The 18,544-nt window shown below is 39.0% G+C and overlaps 1 protein-coding gene across 5 annotated transcripts in view; it reads right to left on the reverse strand.

Annotated features, from left to right (window-relative positions):
* RAB3GAP2 (RAB3 GTPase activating non-catalytic protein subunit 2) overlaps window positions 1-18,544 on the reverse strand; it is a 103,425-nt gene that overhangs the window by 25,942 nt on the left and 58,939 nt on the right. For all 5 annotated transcript variants that reach the window (XR_014136445.1, XM_081791927.1, XM_081791928.1 and 2 more), the window contains exons 14-21: window positions 17,578-17,794; window positions 16,869-17,012; window positions 16,343-16,425; window positions 15,728-15,792; window positions 13,195-13,285; window positions 10,405-10,532; window positions 7,925-8,141; window positions 7,446-7,543 (exon numbers count right to left, since the gene is read on the reverse strand). Coding sequence is in view for 4 of the 5 variants with exons in the window: in XM_081791927.1 (XP_081648053.1) it covers window positions 7,446-7,543; window positions 7,925-8,141; window positions 10,405-10,532; window positions 13,195-13,285; window positions 15,728-15,792; window positions 16,343-16,425; window positions 16,869-17,012; window positions 17,578-17,794 (1,043 nt within the window). In the remaining variant the exon portion in view is untranslated. The remainder of the gene's footprint in view (window positions 1-7,445; window positions 7,544-7,924; window positions 8,142-10,404; window positions 10,533-13,194; window positions 13,286-15,727; window positions 15,793-16,342; window positions 16,426-16,868; window positions 17,013-17,577; window positions 17,795-18,544) is intronic.

Below are 18,544 nucleotides of genomic sequence, written 5' to 3' on the forward strand. Positions count from 1 at the left end.
AAATAAACAAAAGGTTGCAGTTTTCAAGAGAGCACGTGTGCGTATATGAGCGATTCAGTCCTTCCGAGGGAGAAAGAAGTGGTTGCTTATTGTATCACATAACACGAGGGACAGAAAAGGTGCCTTGTCTACTTAAGAGATTCTCTATCATCTGTCAGATAACTAAATTCCACCGATTCCATCTCTTCTTTGGGTTAAGCATTGCCTTCCAGGTTGAGCCTTGATTACGGAGGACATTACCAGAAAGGTCACTACCAAGTTAGCATAGATCGCTGTGGATTGGTGAGAAGCCACTCAGCCGACTGGAGGAAAGGAAGGATCTGGGGCCGTGGACCTTACCCCACATTGGCCACGAGGCACTGTGGACTTGGCAATGGTGAACAGACATGTACAACTATCAGATTCTAGTCTTTAAAAAAGGCATGAGAAACAGACTTTAAGCAAAAACACCTAAATCAACATAAGTGACTTTTAAGATGCCTATGAACCAGCATACCTACTGAAAACTCAAGTATTTGAAGATGTATAAAATTTGTACACATAATTCTGAGGTAATGAGAAGTTCAAAGGCACAGCACCACACCTGTCGGTACTGGTGTTTGTGAAAAGCCTGGACCTTCATGTGTAAAAAAAAAAAAAAAAAAAAAAAAAAAAAAGCCTTGAAAATAAAAGGTTGATTATCACTTTAAATATATTAGTACAAGTAATTCTCAAAAATTCAGAAGAGTAGGAAGTTGAAGAAGTGTGTGAAGGAAATTAACCGATGAGAACGACCTAAGGGCCAGGAGAGGGAAGTACCTGCCAGGCATCACCCCGTTCGATTCCAACAACCCTGTGGCAGGGATAGTCTCCCACATTGTACATACGACGAAAAGTAACTTACCCGGTACCATATAGCTAATGAGTTAGGCCTAAAGTCTGAACCTAGATCTGATGGATTCTAACACGCATGTTTTCTTTTCTCTTTAAAAAATTATACATGTGCACAGGCATGTACATGCACAAATAAACTTACATGTTACATAATTTTTACAAAAAAAAATACACACTTTTAAAAGCACTGTTGTTTTCTTTTGGTTTTACTTGTCTCCCTTTTTTAACTCTTATGTCTCTCCCTATGTCAGCCTTTCTACCTCATCCTACCCAGAAACCTTTTAATTTATTTATTTTTAACGTTTATTTATTTTTGAGAGAGAGAGAGAGCGAGCGAGCAGGGGAGGGGCAGAGAGAGAGGGAGACACAGAATCCGAAGCAGGCTCCAGGCTCTGAGCTGTCAGCACCGAGCCTGATGTGGGGCTTGAACTCACAAACTGTGAGATCATGACCTGAGCCAAAGTCGGACGCTCAACCAACTGAGCCACGCAGGCGCCCCCAAAACTTTTTTTTTACGACCAAATATGTGCTTTCATATTTGCCTGCGTATTCATAAGACAATGTGAACAATAATAAGGGCTAATGGTTATACAGAGCTTACCACGTGCCAAGACACTAGTAGTGTTTTAAGTATAGCTGCCCAGAGAGCATTAGGCAGGGGGGATAGCAGAGAGCTGGTCACTGCTTTATAAAAACACGGTCATATTATGCCACGTTCACTCCACTTGCCACACAACTTCCTATGTAGTCCACGAAGTTTTGACTGACTTTATCCACTTATCAAGGTTATTCCCTCTCTTCCAGATCTTCTCGTAACCTCATACAACAGTGCTACTTATAACCCCTAGGCAGGCAAAAAAAAAAAAAAAAAAAAAAAAAAAAGAGTTGCCTGTAAAGACAACAAAGACACTCCAAAATCCAGAACTTAACCGTGTCAGTGTTCCATGAACACACGTGCTATGAAGCACATCAAAAGGAAATGGGGGAATTGGCACAATTTATCTTTTAGCTTCACTGTTAAGTTGCCATTAGATTCACTCTGAATAATTTCAGGCACAAAATATAGGCCCCAGGGGTATTTTAAGAGCACATCAGGTTTCTTTTTTTAATGTTTATTTTGGAGAGAGAGAGAGCGAGAGAGAGCGAGCGAGCATGAGCAGGGGACGGTGAGAGAGAGGGGGAGACACAGACACTGAAGCTCCAAGATGTCAGCACAGAACCTGACTTCATGAAACCAGAGATTATGACCCGAGCCAAAGTAAGAAGCTTAACCAACTGCACCACCCAGGCACCGCGCAGGTTTCTAAACACACAGGTTTACAGTCTGTCTTTTCAAGCTTGATTCATCTCCTCATCAGCAACAAAGTTTCAAAGTGCTCAAAAAGATACACAACTCAAGGGGTTACTGCAGACTAAATCATACTTAGACAAAGTAAATGCCATACCCTGAATCTTTCTTCATACTATAAACCCTTCTAGTTTTCTCTCCAACTAACCATTCCCCCTTATCCACCACCACCTTTATTTAGCAAATTCTAAAACAAAACAAAACAAAAAACTATTCTACTGAACCCTCTTTCTTTGTCTCTCTCTCGGTCAGCCCTGTTTTTCTTTCTTCCACCAAGGTAATCTTTGCTTATGACATAGTGGGTGTTCCCCTTTTTTTATAAACTTTAAAAATTCCAATCAGCTTTGCTTTAGTTTGCATGTAAAAAGTCAGTATGAAAGAGAGGATGCCATGGGAGTCATCAGAACACAATGACACGATTTTAGGATCACTTACAAGCAACAGGAAAATTTTTTAAGCATCAGAAAAAAGTAAGATAAAAGGAGAAAAATAAAGAAGAGAATACAGAGATAAGATACCACATAAAAACATACACATGAACATACATAACAGAGTAAGTATACAGAAGGTAGCTATAACTAGTAAATACAAAATATTCTTTCAATACATCACAGTAAAAAATGTCAGCTTATTTACAACGTGGATATTCATACTATAAATGTATACTATGTTATTTCACACACAAATGTCACATCTGGACACACTACCAGATGATATGTGAGTATGAGATTTTTATTAAGAGAAACCTTGAGAGGAAATTCAGTTAATTCCTCTTTTCTAAGTCAAGCAAGATCTAAGACCTGGTAAAACCTGTACCTAAGAATGAAACAGAAAATCCCAGGAGTCCTTGGTAGCTGCTTCTAATGCTTAATGAATTGTACCTCTTGCTAAGTGTCCTCCTGTAATAGCAATATCCCAGATGTTTTAAACCCTTCCCTCAGCAGAAATGCCAGCAGACAGAATGTGAGGAAGCCATCTGTTAAGTCCAGTCTCTACTTAAAAGAAACTTCTCTTGTCAGTTTTTTGGAGGAGCCTTATTGTCCAGTCTTTGCTGAAAACTAGATCTGTTTTGGGTTACAGATTTAAAACTTGATAAAATTCCACTGAGGGTAATTATAGTTTTAAACATTATCGTTTTAAGCATTTAAAAACTATCGGGCTATCGGTCTGTGAATTACACTAATATAGTAAAATAGTGACTAAATCAAATGTAAGTTTTACAAAAAAAAATGCTAAGTATATCTAGAAATATTTCTAAATTTAAAAATATATACCGCCTAAACACATACAACCTAGATTACAAGTAGCAAATTTCTTCATGAACATAATTCCAATAAAACTATTATGAAAATATTGCAGAAAAATAGGAAGAATTAGCATTTCAAATAGTGTGTCTTTATAACAGTAATAATATATTTTGCTGAAAGACCAAACACCTTTTATTCATAATGTTTATGTGCCTAACTCCTAAAAGTCTGTTACTCCTTTAATATAATAGACATTTATTCTCTTTAAAAAAACCTTTTAAAATTTAATAGCCTAGAGAAATATCACTGGCCAATATTTTGACACTGGCACTAACTTCTTTGGGGATGAGCAGGATGAAGCAGGACACACACTTACTACACGGGGACACAAAACCCCTGCACTTTATCTCCCCGAGGTCAGATGGCTTAGTCGCGGCCTCAACGTGCTGGCCACTATTTTCTCTGATCAACGTGACCACAATGACCAAGCAGCCTTCTTGAAAAGCTTCTCTCTCTTTTTTTTTAATTGTATATTCCATTTCTTACTCTTAACTCTTGGGCTTTGTATTTTTTTTTTAAAGACATTCCCCCTTCCCTGCCTATTCATACTATTAATTACACACTTTAAGTGAAAATGCCTTGTTTATTTCTCTGTACTCATGGTAGGATTTTTAAAAATTACACAGCTGCGTAACAGCTTTCAGCTATTGATAAAATACTTCTAAAAAAAAAAAATCTAGCCTTAAACCATTTGTCTGAGAAAAACAAGGGAAAAGAGATGAATCATTTGGAATGTGTGAAATACAATCTCTCGGATGAGTTTTTACAATAATTTCAAATTATAACCCATTTTATAAATTCTACAGCACAATATTTCTATAGATCACAGCTTTATGGGTTTAAAGCAGGGAGATTTCCTACATAATATGTGTCACTTGATTACCTTACAACATCTATATATTTACAATAAAGTTCACTGATTTTAAGTTGGGTGGCCAACGTATCTTCATTCCCCAAAGTTCCCTTGTGCTTCCTGGCGTCAGTCTCCAACCCCCACCCTCATTCTCCAGCAAACGCCCATCTCCCCCGTCCCTATATTTTTGCTTATTCTAGTATTTCATACAACTGAAATCATACAGTGGGCAGTCTTGTTTCTGGATGTTTTCACTTAGTATAATGCTTTTGAGATTCATTCATTCACTCATTCATTCATTCCACAGTTATTCTGTGTATCAGTAGTTCACTCCACTGTATGGATACCATCGTTTATCCATTTATCAGCTGGCGGATATTTGGGTTGCTTGAACTTCGGGCTGTTACGAATAAAGCTGCTGTTAATATCTGATTCCAAACCTATGTGAGCATCTATTTTCATTCCTCTTAAATACCCAGGAGTGAGACTGCTAGCTTTTATAGTACATTTATGTTCAACATTATAAGAAGAAACTTTCAAACTGTTTTCCAAAGTTGTGCTATCGTTTGCGTTAGCCGTGCTGAGAGCTCCGATCAGTCCACAACTTCTTCAACACTTGATGCCATCAGAATTCACTTCAGTCACCCTCTTGAGAAAGAGGCTACTGTACTTTTGTTTAGCATTTCCCTAACAGCGAATGATGCTGAACACCTTTCAGGTGATCACTTGCCATTTGTATGTATCTTTTTTGGTGACGGGTCTGTTCAAATCTTTTGCTTTTTTTATTGTACTGTTTGTCTTATTACTAGTTGTACAGATTCTTTCCTAATGTGGCTACAATTCATTTATCAAGTATAAATTCTGAAAGAGAGGCTTGCCTTTCAGTTTCTTAACAGCTGTAAAACATGGAAGTTTTGAATTTTGATGAAGTATAAATGATCAACATTTTTCTTTTATGCTCATGCTTCTTGTGTCCTATGAAATCTTGGCTCAATCCAAGCTTTCCCCTATGTTTTCTCCTGTAAGTATTGTAGCTTTAGCTCTTATATTTATGTTCCATTTTGAGTTAATTTTTATATATGGAGTGAGGTAAGATTTGAGGATCGTATTTTCCCAGTTTCTTAAACCCAAGACTTAATGCAAATAACAATTTGTTGATACTGATTAAACACAGTGTGAAATAAGAAGTCTTCTGTACTCATCCTATTTAAGCATCTCAACTTTGAATAATAAGCAATACTTACCTCCTCTCTTTTTAACTTTTTATTTCATAACAGTGAAAGATTCACTAGTGGCACACACACACAAAAAAAACGCTCAAGGAACTTCCATGCACCCTTCCTGCAGTCTCCTCTAATGCTAACATCTTACGCAATATCAAAACCAATACATTAACACTGGTAAAATTCACAGAGTGTATTCAAACTTCACCAGCAATACATGCACCCATACGTGTGTGCATGCAATTCTACCAAATGTGTAACTTTGCAAACACACTACCACTATAAGCACTTAACTATACATCAGCACAAGCCTCCCTTGTGTTAACCCTTCTAGCCATACCTGTCCCTCCCCGCTCACTCACCCATCACCTTTGGCAACCACTAATCTATTCCCGATCTCTGTAACTGTGCTATTTCATGACTGTTACAAAAACAGAATCACGCAGTACACGTCTTTCTAAGATTGGCATTTTTCCACTCAACATATCTTCCTTGCGGTTCACTAGAGGTCTTGTGTCAATCAATGGCTCGGTCCTCTTTATCGCTGAGGACTATTCCTGGTAAAGCTGTACCACAGCTGTACCACAGTTTAACCATTCCCCCACTGAAGGACATTTGCGTAGTTTGCAACTTTGGGCTATTATAAATGAAGCTGGTTTTGGGGTGCCTGGGTGGCTCAGTTGGTTAAGCATCTGACCCGATTCCGGCTCAGGAAATGCTCCCAGGGTCATGAGATGGTGGGATAGAGCCCTGTGTTGGGCCCCACGCTGGGCATGGAGCCTGCTTAAGATTCTCCCTCTCTCTCTCTCTCTGCCCCTCCCCCGCTCATACGCACATGCTCTCTAACAAAACCAAAAAACGCTGCTTATGAAAATCCATGTATAATCTATATGCATCTTTAACTGCTTTACTTTCTGACATACATACTGCAAAGTGACACAGAATGGAATCTGTTTTTAGAAGATTAAATGTTCCATTAAAACAATGCATGACCGGGGCGCCTGGGTGGCGCAGTCGGTTAAGCGTCCGACTTCAGCCAGGTCACGATCTCGCGGTCCGTGAGTTCGAGCCCCGCGTCAGGCTCTGGGCTGATGGCTCGGAGCCTGGAGCCTGTTTCCGATTCTGTGTCTCCCTCTCTCTCTGCCCCTCCCCCATTCATGCTCTGTCTCTCTCTGTCCCAAAAATAAATTAAAAAAAAAAAAAAAAAAAAAAAAAAAAAAAAAAAAAAAAAAAAAAAAAAAAACAATGCATGACCACAGTCAACAGGCTTACGGAGGGAGACTGCCCAAATCCTGGCCAAAATAGGAGATGTTAGTAAGGATGTGAAAAAGTATGTACTTGTGCATGTAAGGGAGGAGGGAACAGAAAAGGGATGACGACAGGGTCCTTTGCAGAAGGGCAAACATTTAGTGTTGTCATTCTCTACTGGATGGTTCTTTCGTTTTACATTTGTTATAGCACACAGACTAAACCCTAACCTATTTTCAAAGTTTGGGAGTGTTTGATAACAACTCTGTATTGCTTTAAGGGAAGTTGATTTTGTTCTGTAAATAAGACCTTTTTTAGTTCCAATACGAACATTTTCCTTGATGATCACAACGCACTATAAATGCACGCGTATGTGTCAGATTCTAAATTTATTTTAGGCCAACCATGCTACAATTTATAGAGAATTAGAGAAATAATTATTACTCAAATATGGTAACTATAAGTTTCTCTGATCATTTTTGGGAGGTTCTGATGTATGTTGGATGACATGCTTTGGACAATGGCATTTAAACAAAAGACTGACACTTCCAGATGACATCAGCAGGGAGGAAGAGCATGCGAAGAAACCTTACCAACAACAGCTGAGGGCTAAGTCCAGCTGCCTCCAATGTATGGCACATGTCCTCAGTAGAGCTTTCTCCATGCAGACACTTCCAAAAAAAGAAGCTGCCTAGTAAAACAAAAGCAAAACGCATGAACCAACAGCTACTTACCATTTGGACTAACATTCTTCCTGAATTGCAATCTAGATCCCCAGAGAAGCAATACAGCACGAGAGAAGAGAAATGAATGGTTCGGTTTGTTGACTTTACAGCAGAAGGCAAATCATTCCATGTCGAGCACTGTCTCTTAGTATAAGTAATAATCAATAAAACTTTTATGACATAGTGCCTACATATCCAGAGCATCTTATGTTAACTGAAAAACATACATTAAATTTTCTCATTAATTTACTTTTGAAACAAACTGAATCTCTGAGATGCTGTGAACTCCTCCCAGGCTTTCATCCAGAAGAGGCAGGTTTCAAAGAGCAGTTTATCATGCCACCTACCTAAAGCCACATACTCCTCTTCACTCATCTTTTTTATGTTGATCGCATCTTTCTCATATTCTAAATATTCCAGGAATGTTTTTACAGGCAACACACCATCCTTATCATCAGAGAATCGGACGGTAGTAGTTCTGGACTTTTCCTGTTTGTACTTCTCTAGTAATGCCTGGAGCTTATGCAGTTCTTTTTCATCAAGCCTCAGTAACACAGCCAAGTCCTTAAAAAATAGGAAAAAAAAAAGTCTTGAATAGACCATGACTCTTTCTCTGACTCTGCCAAAGGAGTCGACCCCATTATCTGAGATGAAATTCAAGGCTATAAGCAAAAGACGGCTATAACGTACTCCGCTTAAAACTTTACTCTCAAATCATGAGTGGGGTGTTATTTAAATAAATTAATCTTGAAATACTACATATAACTAAAAGTACCATTTTTATATAATGTCTTGACAATATTCTCTTCTAAAATGTTCGGATTACACCTAATCGTATTAATGTATAATCAGAAAAAAATTACCAGAGTATCAACTACAACCCTTGTGATTCTAAGAAAACTAAAGGTCTGTTTGAAACAATATTTATTAAGCAGCAAAAACACAATAAAATAAAATACCGGAAACCAATCATCACTGTATTTACATGTATATCCTCTATGTAACTCTTAGGGACACAGGGATTGAAAAGTCACAGATAACATCCTGCCAGCCTTTCAAACTATTTTTATATCCCATATGTGCAAAAACATCTCCTGATACTATTATTTTTCTAAATTAGGAATAAGCATACACAAACACACACATACGTAAGAGACCATTTTGCCACAGCAAGCACAACTTTCTTCCCCCCATGCTACCTGATAAAACTGCGCTTGTTTAAGAATGCAGCTTTCTATTTATTAAGGCTGTTGTTTTTAAAAACAAGCAGTAAATTGCAAAGTGCACTGAACACACACCAGCAGTTCAATTCTATACTGAATTGATATGAGCTTATATGAACGATGTCCCACAGACAACAAAAATGATTTCAAATTTGAATTTTAGTTTTACATGTACAATATTGGCCATTCAGCCTAGAAAATGTATATTTTTGAAGGATCTAAAAGTCCACAGCAAAATATAATTTTTATAATTCTTAAAAAGTGCTTTAAAACTTAAAAAAAGAACAATCAGTTAAGAAACTGATTTCTTAAATTTTCTGAATCTTTTCTATTTACAGACTATACTGGGGCTATTAAGTAGAAATGAATTCTATAAGGGATTATTAATGACATATACTTAACTTTCTCTGGCAAAGTAGGAGAGTTTGGATCTTACAAAAAAATCAAGCACTTAAGAATCTATGAAACGTCTAGGCAATCCTACAGACATAATTAAATCAACCTGACCTTTTTGTTGTTTGAAAGATTTTATACTATTGCTGAAGTAGAAAGAAAAAAGATCCCCAAAAATGGCTTTGTCGTTTATAATGGCAATCACAGAAAATGATGAAGACTGTTAAAATGCTTTTATGAAATCCATCTATAATCCCAAAGATTAAAAAGATGTTAAGAATATGTAAGGGTTTCCAATAGAGAAAAATCTTCTTGTTTTTCTGTTTAAAAATTTTTTATTCACATACGTATATTTAAAATAAAAGGCTTCCACTTTAAACCTCAATTAAGTTTCAGATACACCTGGTAATTTTCTAAAAGCATTATCAGTGACTTGACAAATAACTAAAATCACTTAATTTTCCTTTAGAGAGAGAAGTGGAAGACAAGAGGCTTTCAGGGCAAGCGACCTGTGCCCAGTCACACATGAATCTGAGGGAAAGACAGGACAATATTTCCCTCTGTTCCCTATTAAGAAATTTATTTATTTATTATTTACTTCCTTCCCTATTGATTTCTCTGTATGGAAAGTAACAATTTGTAGACATGCCCCAGAAATGAGTAATACTGCACCATAATGAAGATTACAAGGCGCTGCCATTTTTTAATGTTTTACAGAATAAAAACATAGAACAGTCACTATAATGAAACACTATGATGTAAGACAGAATTTTTTAAAGCATTATGTAGTATACAACAGAGCAAGCTGTAGGAATGTGTTCACAAGACCACCACACAAAAACCAATCTCTTCTGTTTGGCAGAATCTTTTTTTTTTTTTCTTTAAAAGAAATTAAAATTTTCCTACTTTAGTAAACCAAATTTATTATAATTGGCAAATCTTGTCAAACTTATGTGGTATGAAGTAACCTTAAAAAAATGAGAAAAAAACAATGCTTCTATGGTAGTAAAAATAGATTAATAATAAAATGTAATATCTTAGCACAAATAATATAAATTTAACATTAAGGCACAGAGAGCCAGCAGGGGGTCTGGTAAAGAAATACACCTTTATACTTCCTAAAAATTCTTAATTTTCTACTTTACTATCAATTAAAACATTAAAAATAATCCAAGAGATTATTTTGTATGATGAGGAGTAGAATTACTTACATTATCTGAGAATGGTGTGTCTGAATGAAAATCAAGGGAATTTAACTGACTGACAGACTCATAAAGATGGAGTAGTTTCAGTTTATTGGCACAAAACTGTAGCAATCCTTCATCCACAGACTCCAGTTCTAAAAAGGTGGAGGGGAAAAATACATTAAAGAGATCTAGTTAGCCGACTCACAAAAGATTTTTCTCTCATTAACATTCATAGTCTTATATACTTCCCTGATGTTTTATTATTTTTTTAATTTAATTTTTTTATTTTTAAAAATTTATATCCAAGTTGGTTATCATATAGTGCAACGATTTCAGGAGTAGATTCCTTAGTGCCCCTTCCCCACTTAGCCCATCCCCCCTCCCACAACCCCTCCAGTAACCCTCAGTTTGTTCTCCATATTTATGAGTCTCTTCTGTTTTGACCCCCTCCCCGTTTTTATATTATTTTTGTTTCCCTTCCCTTACGTTCATCTGTTTTGTCTCTTAAAGTGAAGTTTTGTCTCATGAGTGAAGTCATATGATTTTTGTCTTTCTCTGACTAATTTCACTTAGCATAATACCCTCCAGTTCCATCCACATAGTTGCAAATGGCAAGATTTTATTCTTTTTGATTGCTGAGTAATACTCCATTGTATATATACACCACATTTTCTTTATCCATTCATCCATTGATGGACATTTGGGCTCTTTCCATACTTTGGCTATTGTTGATAGTGCTGCTATAAACACGGGGGTGCATGTGTCCCTTCGAAACAGCACCCCTGTATCCTGTGGTAAGTGCCTAGTAGTGCAATTGCTGGGCCGTAGGGTCGTTCGACTTTTAGCTTTTTGAGGAACCTCCATACTGTTTTCCAGAGTGGCTGCACCAGCTGGCATTCCCAGCCTGATGTTTTATTCTATTAAATATTGAGGTACTTAATAAGCTACAAGTATATATTTTCCATCATGGAAAAATGTCCAAATTCTTAAATGAAATAAGGCAGACTAGTAGTGGGGGGAGGTGGGGAAAAAACAGAAAGAGCTATCTGAGTCTAATACTCAATTTTTACAACACTAAACCGAAAGCAGCCTTGAAGGTATCCTCCGTCAGCCCGGAGCTCACACGCTGCCTCCTGTGCCCACACACAGAGGACGGCCGGCAGGAAGCTGCCTGGCTCCCGTTACCATGGTGCCTGCTGCCAACTGTGACTGTGACAGGCCCACCCTCAAGGGAGGCAGAGACCACAGTGACATTCCCCATCCGTCCATCAGGCTTTTTGAAGAAAGTTTAATACCAGAGAAATACTCCTCTCTGTATAAAACATGCCTGCGTGGCAACTTACAAAAATTTTTTAACCTTTTATTTATTTTTGAGAGACAGAGAGAGAGACAGACAGACAGACAGACTGCAAGTGGGGGAGGGGAAGAGAGAGAGGGAGACACAGAATCTGAAACAGTCTCCAGGCTCTGAGCAGTCAGCACAGAGCCCGACGCGGGGCTCGAACTCACAAACCGTGAGATCATGACCTGAGCCGAAGTCAGATGCTTACCCGACTAAGCCACCCAGGCGCCCCTCCTGCGTGGTAATTTAGATATAACCTAATATAAAACAACCATTATTTCAAAAGACAGACACTTTACCTCCAAGAGTTGTTATAGCCACAATAAAACTTATTAAATAGGTAAAAATTTTTAGGAATCCCAGTTCTGGGTAGAACTTGAAACCAGTGATGATTTTACAGAGCTCCAACAGTGGTGTTTGGTTTATTCTCACCTCAGTGCAAGATAAATTCTGATTTAATAAATTTTAAGATTTTGATAAAGCCTTGAGGGACAGGGGAGCTTCAGAAGCAAACCACGCTTTTTAACAGACATTTCCAACAAGTTGTATGCACTAAAGAAGTTCACTATCTTCCAAAAGGCAGCTTTAAATACGTGTGGAGAAAGCAAATCTCAAAATTAGGATGCTGAAAGTGTTGAAAGAGGATACTATGATTTGCTAATTAAACCACTTTACGTTGGCTTAAATATAAATATAAAGCTGGCTTTATATAATTAACATGACAAGCAGAAAGTCACAACTAGATGAAGTCTGCAAATTGCACACTACAATTTAATTGATGTTAGGGATTCTGAATAAATTGAATTTTGCTGGCCTAGCTAGCTGGAGTACAGAGTTAAAATCCTACAGATAGAGATGTAATTATTTTTCAGACAAATTCTGAACAGCAAAAAACAAAAACAAACAAAAACAGAACTAATAATTTACTCATAGTCTGATTTGGGAAGTCCTCAGTTGTTCCTGAGGGAAATGGATGAGAAAATGTGGATTCTATACACTAAAAGAATATTAATTCAAAGCATACATTTTTTTATCATTTTTCCTGTCAAAACAAAATTAAAGAACTCTTCATCTGCAGAAACTGTTCTCCTCCCATAAAGGTAAACAGAAGAAAATGCCAGCAAGAGAACCTGGCTGTTTTTTGCACACCACCAGCTCATCTCCTCCCCGTGCCAATGGCTTTCACATGTGTATAACTGTATCAGAATAATCACTTCTCGCCATCCTATGCTGGTGTCCTTCCCCCAGTAGAGAGATTTGAAAGAGAAATATTTTTATATTCAGAGAAAGCTCAGAGGAAGATCAGCGCATATACTAAATAGGGAGTAAAAGTCTCCAAATGCCATGTCTTATATGTATTATTTCCACGCTGAAGTAACATCATGGTATCTTTAACAGGAACAGCTTTCTATAATCAGAATTGTAAAATCTGAAGCGAGACCAGAACCTCCAATCAGTACAAACCCTATTACCTTGATTTTTTAAAGTGTCCATTAAAGTCTGAGTGATGTTTCTAAGGCAGGAAAATGGTAAACGTTCACTTGCCAAAATGCTTTCCAAAGCCTAGAAGAAAGATATTGAGCAATTGCAACAATTAAAAGGTAATGATTTTGTTTTTTAAGTTTTGTATTTATGCCTACACCTTCGTTGCCCCAAATTCCCAAGGGAAGCTCCATTGGTAAGATGTTTTAGCATACGTACCTGAGAATGAGGGTTGCATCATACGTAATAATCAATGAATTTCATCGCATACCCAATATGGTGGATGACAAAAAGTCCGGACTCAGAATGAGACAACCAGAAGGCAACCGGTGTTTAACAGAACGGCCAAGACAAACAGAAACCGAGACAAAGCCATTCACCAGTAAGAAGAGTGTAAGTCTATACCCCACGGGCATAAATGAAAAGCAGAGGCTGTTGCTGATGTGCCAATAACAAAATCTGACAAGAACTTAATTACTGCTTAATGACTGCATTTGAGCACGGCCAGGTCAACCTACAGGCCATGGGAGATATATATGGCGCCACCTCACCCCAGCTACCTCTCCTGCCCTCCCCCAGTAGATGCTCTAGAGCCTTCACCATAGTTCCAAAATCTCCCTTTATGCCTAAAGAAGCAACCATCAGAATCACCAATGGGTAGACACAGCGGCTGAAGCTCATACTTATCCTTTCATACTACCACGTTAAATTGGCTTTTTTATCGATGAGATTAAATAGTTTCAAAGGCAGGCTGAGAATATGGCATGAGACAAAAATGGTACCACAACCCCCTCTGTGTGTGTGTGGGAAAGAAATGGGCTCAGAGGGTGGCTCAAGAGGTTGGTCAAGCCCATGATGTAGTCGCCTCACTACATGGTGAGAAAGGTAACACCCAAGGAAATGTAACCGCCTGTGTTCTGGTATTTATTACACAGAGGGGCAGCTGGCTGCCTATTTGTTCAGTCTTCTCAAGCCTAACCTGGTTTCCTTTCCCCCCTTAGTGTTGAAAACAATACACAACTTTTACTATCAGCTTTTCCAGCATTTTTAATAAAATTCATAGTTTCACGCACAATTCAGTAGTGCAGTAATTTTTAAAAAGGCCAACATGACAGTCTGTAATATGCTAAAGTTCCCAGTTTTGTTGTTCCAGGATGTAAGAGAAAAGACAGTATCAAAATGAGAAGCCTTGTTTGGGTGAGAGCCCTCCCTTTCTACAGATTCTCTGAACTACCTCTCCTGGGTGCCCGCCTTGTCAGAGGAACGTCAGCTTTCATAACCAAGACTCTGCCCTGAGGAACATGAGAGCTAATTAGCCCTGTCAGAATGGAAACTGGATGAAAAGTCACAGGGACTTGCCTGTTTTACAATAAAACAAGAAGAAGTGTCTCAACAAAATGACTACCACAGTAAGAGGGGATAAGAAATCAGTATTCACTAAATTCTCCCACACATCGGCATTACTTTAGTTGCTGTGGATTATGAAACAGACATCTTTGGTAAAGACCCTAGGGCTTAAACGAGGTAAAAAGGAAAAAAAAACTGGTGAGCTATAACCCATGTACATCAAGTAATTAGAAAACAAGGAGCCGTTAGCTATCCGGTTCTGATTAAAAGCAGACTAGGAGTTCAGAGATGTCCACGGGGATTGAAGCGTCGTGTGAGAACTCAGCCAAAACTCAAGCAGCATTATGAGGGTTTTGATAAGAGGGTGCGAGGACAGGAATCACAGTGAATCGTCACAGCAGAATCCCAAACCTGGCAAAACTCAAGAAGCCTGACAAGGGCCTCTGACACAGCACACGTGAGAACGCGAACTAGCAGCACAAGGACTTCGAGAAGCAATTTTTCATCAACTCGTACAGCTAGCGTAGCTCATGCCCTACAATTCCCCTCTTAGGTATAAAACTCTTGCACAACTCTTGCACACCGGGCACCAGGAAACAAAGATACAGTATCCTAGTACAAGGATAATCACAGTATCACGGTAATGGCAAAAAAACAAAACACCGGCAACAACCTAAATGCCCACTGACAGGAGGCGAGTGAAGAAAGCAGAGTCACAGGGTGGAATCCATACAGTATGTGAGCACATGCAGTACATCCATCAACTGCAGAGAAACGAAATTCCGAACACTGGTCACATTAGGGAGGGGGAGGGGACTGAGGAGGGACAGGAGGCTCGTCAGAGTTCCTGGTAACATTCTATTTCCTCAGGGGGCTGGTCATACATAAGTGTTTATTATTATTCTTTAACCTGAATAGATGCTATGTATAGATATGTGCGTCTATGTTTAAAACATGCATACGTGTGTATGGTAGTATTGCTTAATTTTTAAAAGAAAAAGAAGGAGAAAGAGAGACAACACAACTTCCATATATGAATATAAAAAGGTTGCATGAATAAAAACATGAAAAGGAAGACGTTACCCTGTCATGTTTGGAGGGAAAGAGGAAAACAAAGGCTTTCTTAAGAGAAATAGGTTACAGCCACTCGTCAGGAAAATTCACATGCATACTTACTTGTTTCTTCGTTGCAGGATACTTAATATCAAGAAGTAGTCCCTTTATTTCTGTTTCAACCAAATCTACAAAGAGAAAATTAACCAAACTAAATTTTTCACTATTATTACAAGGTAAACTTTATGTGGAAAGAAAAATGCATATATCTGTAGCTATCAGTCAGTCTAAAGGACTTCTGGTTTCTCTCACATTGTTACTTTACATGAATGTTAGTATCTCCCAGGTGGCAAGCTTCATCTTTACAGAGCAATTCCAATAAAATATATGCAGGATTACTTGCAGCTCACCTTATTTTAAGGAATTGCAACTGCTCAGAGATGAATCTTTTTTTTGAGAGAGAGAGAGAGCACAAGTGAGCACACAACAGTAGGGGAGGGGCAGAGGGAGAGGGAGAGAGAAACTCAAGGAGGCTCCACGACCAGCGCAGAGGCCGACCCAGGGCTCCATCCCACGACCCTGAGATCATGACCGGAGCTGAAATCAAGAGTCAGACTCTTACCCAACAGAGCCACCCAGGCGCCCCTGAACTATTTCGATGGCTCCATTTATAATGTGCTATTAATTTAGAAAATGATGAAAGAGCATGCTTTGTTATTTTGACTAAAGGACACCCACCGAGATTGGGAGGTTTTGTTTTCAGCAGGGTCGCCAGTTTCTTCACTAGGTGCATGTCCTTGGCTCGCTCACACTTCTTGTCGCTAAAACAATAAACACAACAAATTCTTACAGAACATGAAATCGCTTTCCTTCTAAGTCTGGCACACTCCAACTCTCTTTTCCTTTATATTCTTCCTATTTAACTTTAAAGATCTCTGTCTAGGGGCGCCTGGGTGCTTCAGTTGGTTGGGCGACCGACTCCAGCTCAGGTCATGATTTCGCGGTCCGTGAGTTCGAGCCCCACGTCGGGCTCTGTGCTGACAGCTTGGAGCCCGGAGCCTGCTTTGGATTCTGTGTCTCCCCCTCTCTCTACCTCTCCCCTGCTCACGCTCTGCGTCTCTCTGTCTCTCAATAATAAATAAACGTTAAAAAAAATAAAGATCTCTGTCTAATGAGAAAAAAAACAGCAACAACAAAACAAGAACTACAAAACCAAGAGCAAAACACAGGATGGAAAAGCTGGCAGAGGGATACCTGATCTTACCTCAGTGCCAAATGGAAAGGAACGTTTACTGTTTTCACACTTCCAGACACTGGATCAACAAGACAGATCTGGTAAGTCTGTGGCTGCCAGCTCTGACTGGTAACATTATTTAAGCCCATTATTTTATAGCCAGGATACAGAAGCCTGAGGAAATCACATACCAATACGGTAAGAATATTAGAGAAAGGAGAAATGCCAGAAGTGCTTATATTATAGCTAGGGACCCCTACGTTAGTCTCGATTTGGGGGCACCACTAAGTAAAATAAACACTAACTGATACCAAAAACACAAGTAAAGCAGAGGTGACTGGTAGAATGACGCCTTGTTAAAATGTGTTAGAAAAATTAAGCGACAGGCCTATGGCAAACAAAGCATTCACCTCACTTAACATCATCACCATGGGAATCTGAAGGAATCTCTCCTTTTGAGCCCCCACAGCATAAGTAAGGGATGGGGGCAAATGGCAACACCACAGGTCACTTTATTAAATTCAGTAGCATATCATGGCCTTTTCATTAAGATTTTTTGTTGTTGTTATTAAATACTTAATCCTTAATTATGTACCAGGCACTCACAGGGAAAAACCATAATAGAGAACACTGCAATCCTCAAACGACTTGCAATCTAATAAGCAGCTTTAATAAAAGCTTTACTTGAACAAAAGCATTCCTTTTTGTAACCAGGAAAATGACGGGGTCTGCGGCTTACCTGCAGTGCTTTCCCACGTTGAAGGCTCCTACCCTAGGCCCCTGCTGTGTGCCCCACACTTCCAAGATTCCCCTTCTGGGTGCGTAGATCACAAGGAACTGAGCTACACGACTTGGACCCTGAGTATTTCCAAAGGGGGAAAAATCCGCCTTTTCTGGTACCCTTTCGTGGAGGTCCTCTACGATTTGCATCCAACCGATCTGTGCATCTCGATACCCTTTGAGACAGAGGAAAAGGGCAGCTCATTAGGTTAATGAATCTAGGTTCAACCATAGCTTTCTGATGCACTCTGGGATATTTTAGCCAGGGGTTTAAGAAGAGCTAATAAAAGCACATTACCTTTTTATTATGAAATGGCTTCAACAGAAAAGATAATAATAATTGTAACAAATACTGACTCAATCACCAAGTCATACTAAATCCAGAATTTTGTTAAATTTGCTTCCGATCACTTTTTTTCTTTAAAAAGAAAACGGCTGTCATTAAGGCTTCATGAGTCCCTTCCCTGATCCCATTCTCTCCCCTCCTTCTCTTTAAAAAATTCTTTCCCTTTAAAAACTCTGGGGGAGGTTACCAGGCTTGGATTTGAATAAAAGTCCCATTAAAATGTAAGAAAAAGATCAACTTGATCTTGTGCTTTTCAAGTCCTGTGGTGCTATGCAGATGGGGGGGGGGGGGTGGAATGTGGTGCCAGGTGGCAGCAGGAAGCCCCTGCCTCTGAGAAGAGGCAGCCGACACAGTCTTCCATCTCAGGGGGGCCCCTTCCACCGGCCACAGGCCCCTCTCTTCCAAATAGAGGGAACAGCACCAGCCGCAGAAGGGAAGGCCACAATGCCTCCAACAACATCGCTGTAGTGGATGTGGGCCCGCTGGGACACCTATGTCTTCTATATTCCGGAAAAGTCTTGCTGAGAACCACCCCTGATGTTATTTCAGAAGACAGACACTAAGAAGAAATGATGTGTCT

Source organism: Panthera onca, chromosome F1 (genome assembly GCF_046562875.1).
Source record: "Panthera onca isolate mPanOnc1 chromosome F1, mPanOnc1 haplotype 2, whole genome shotgun sequence".
Taxonomy (NCBI): domain Eukaryota; kingdom Metazoa; phylum Chordata; class Mammalia; order Carnivora; family Felidae; genus Panthera; species Panthera onca.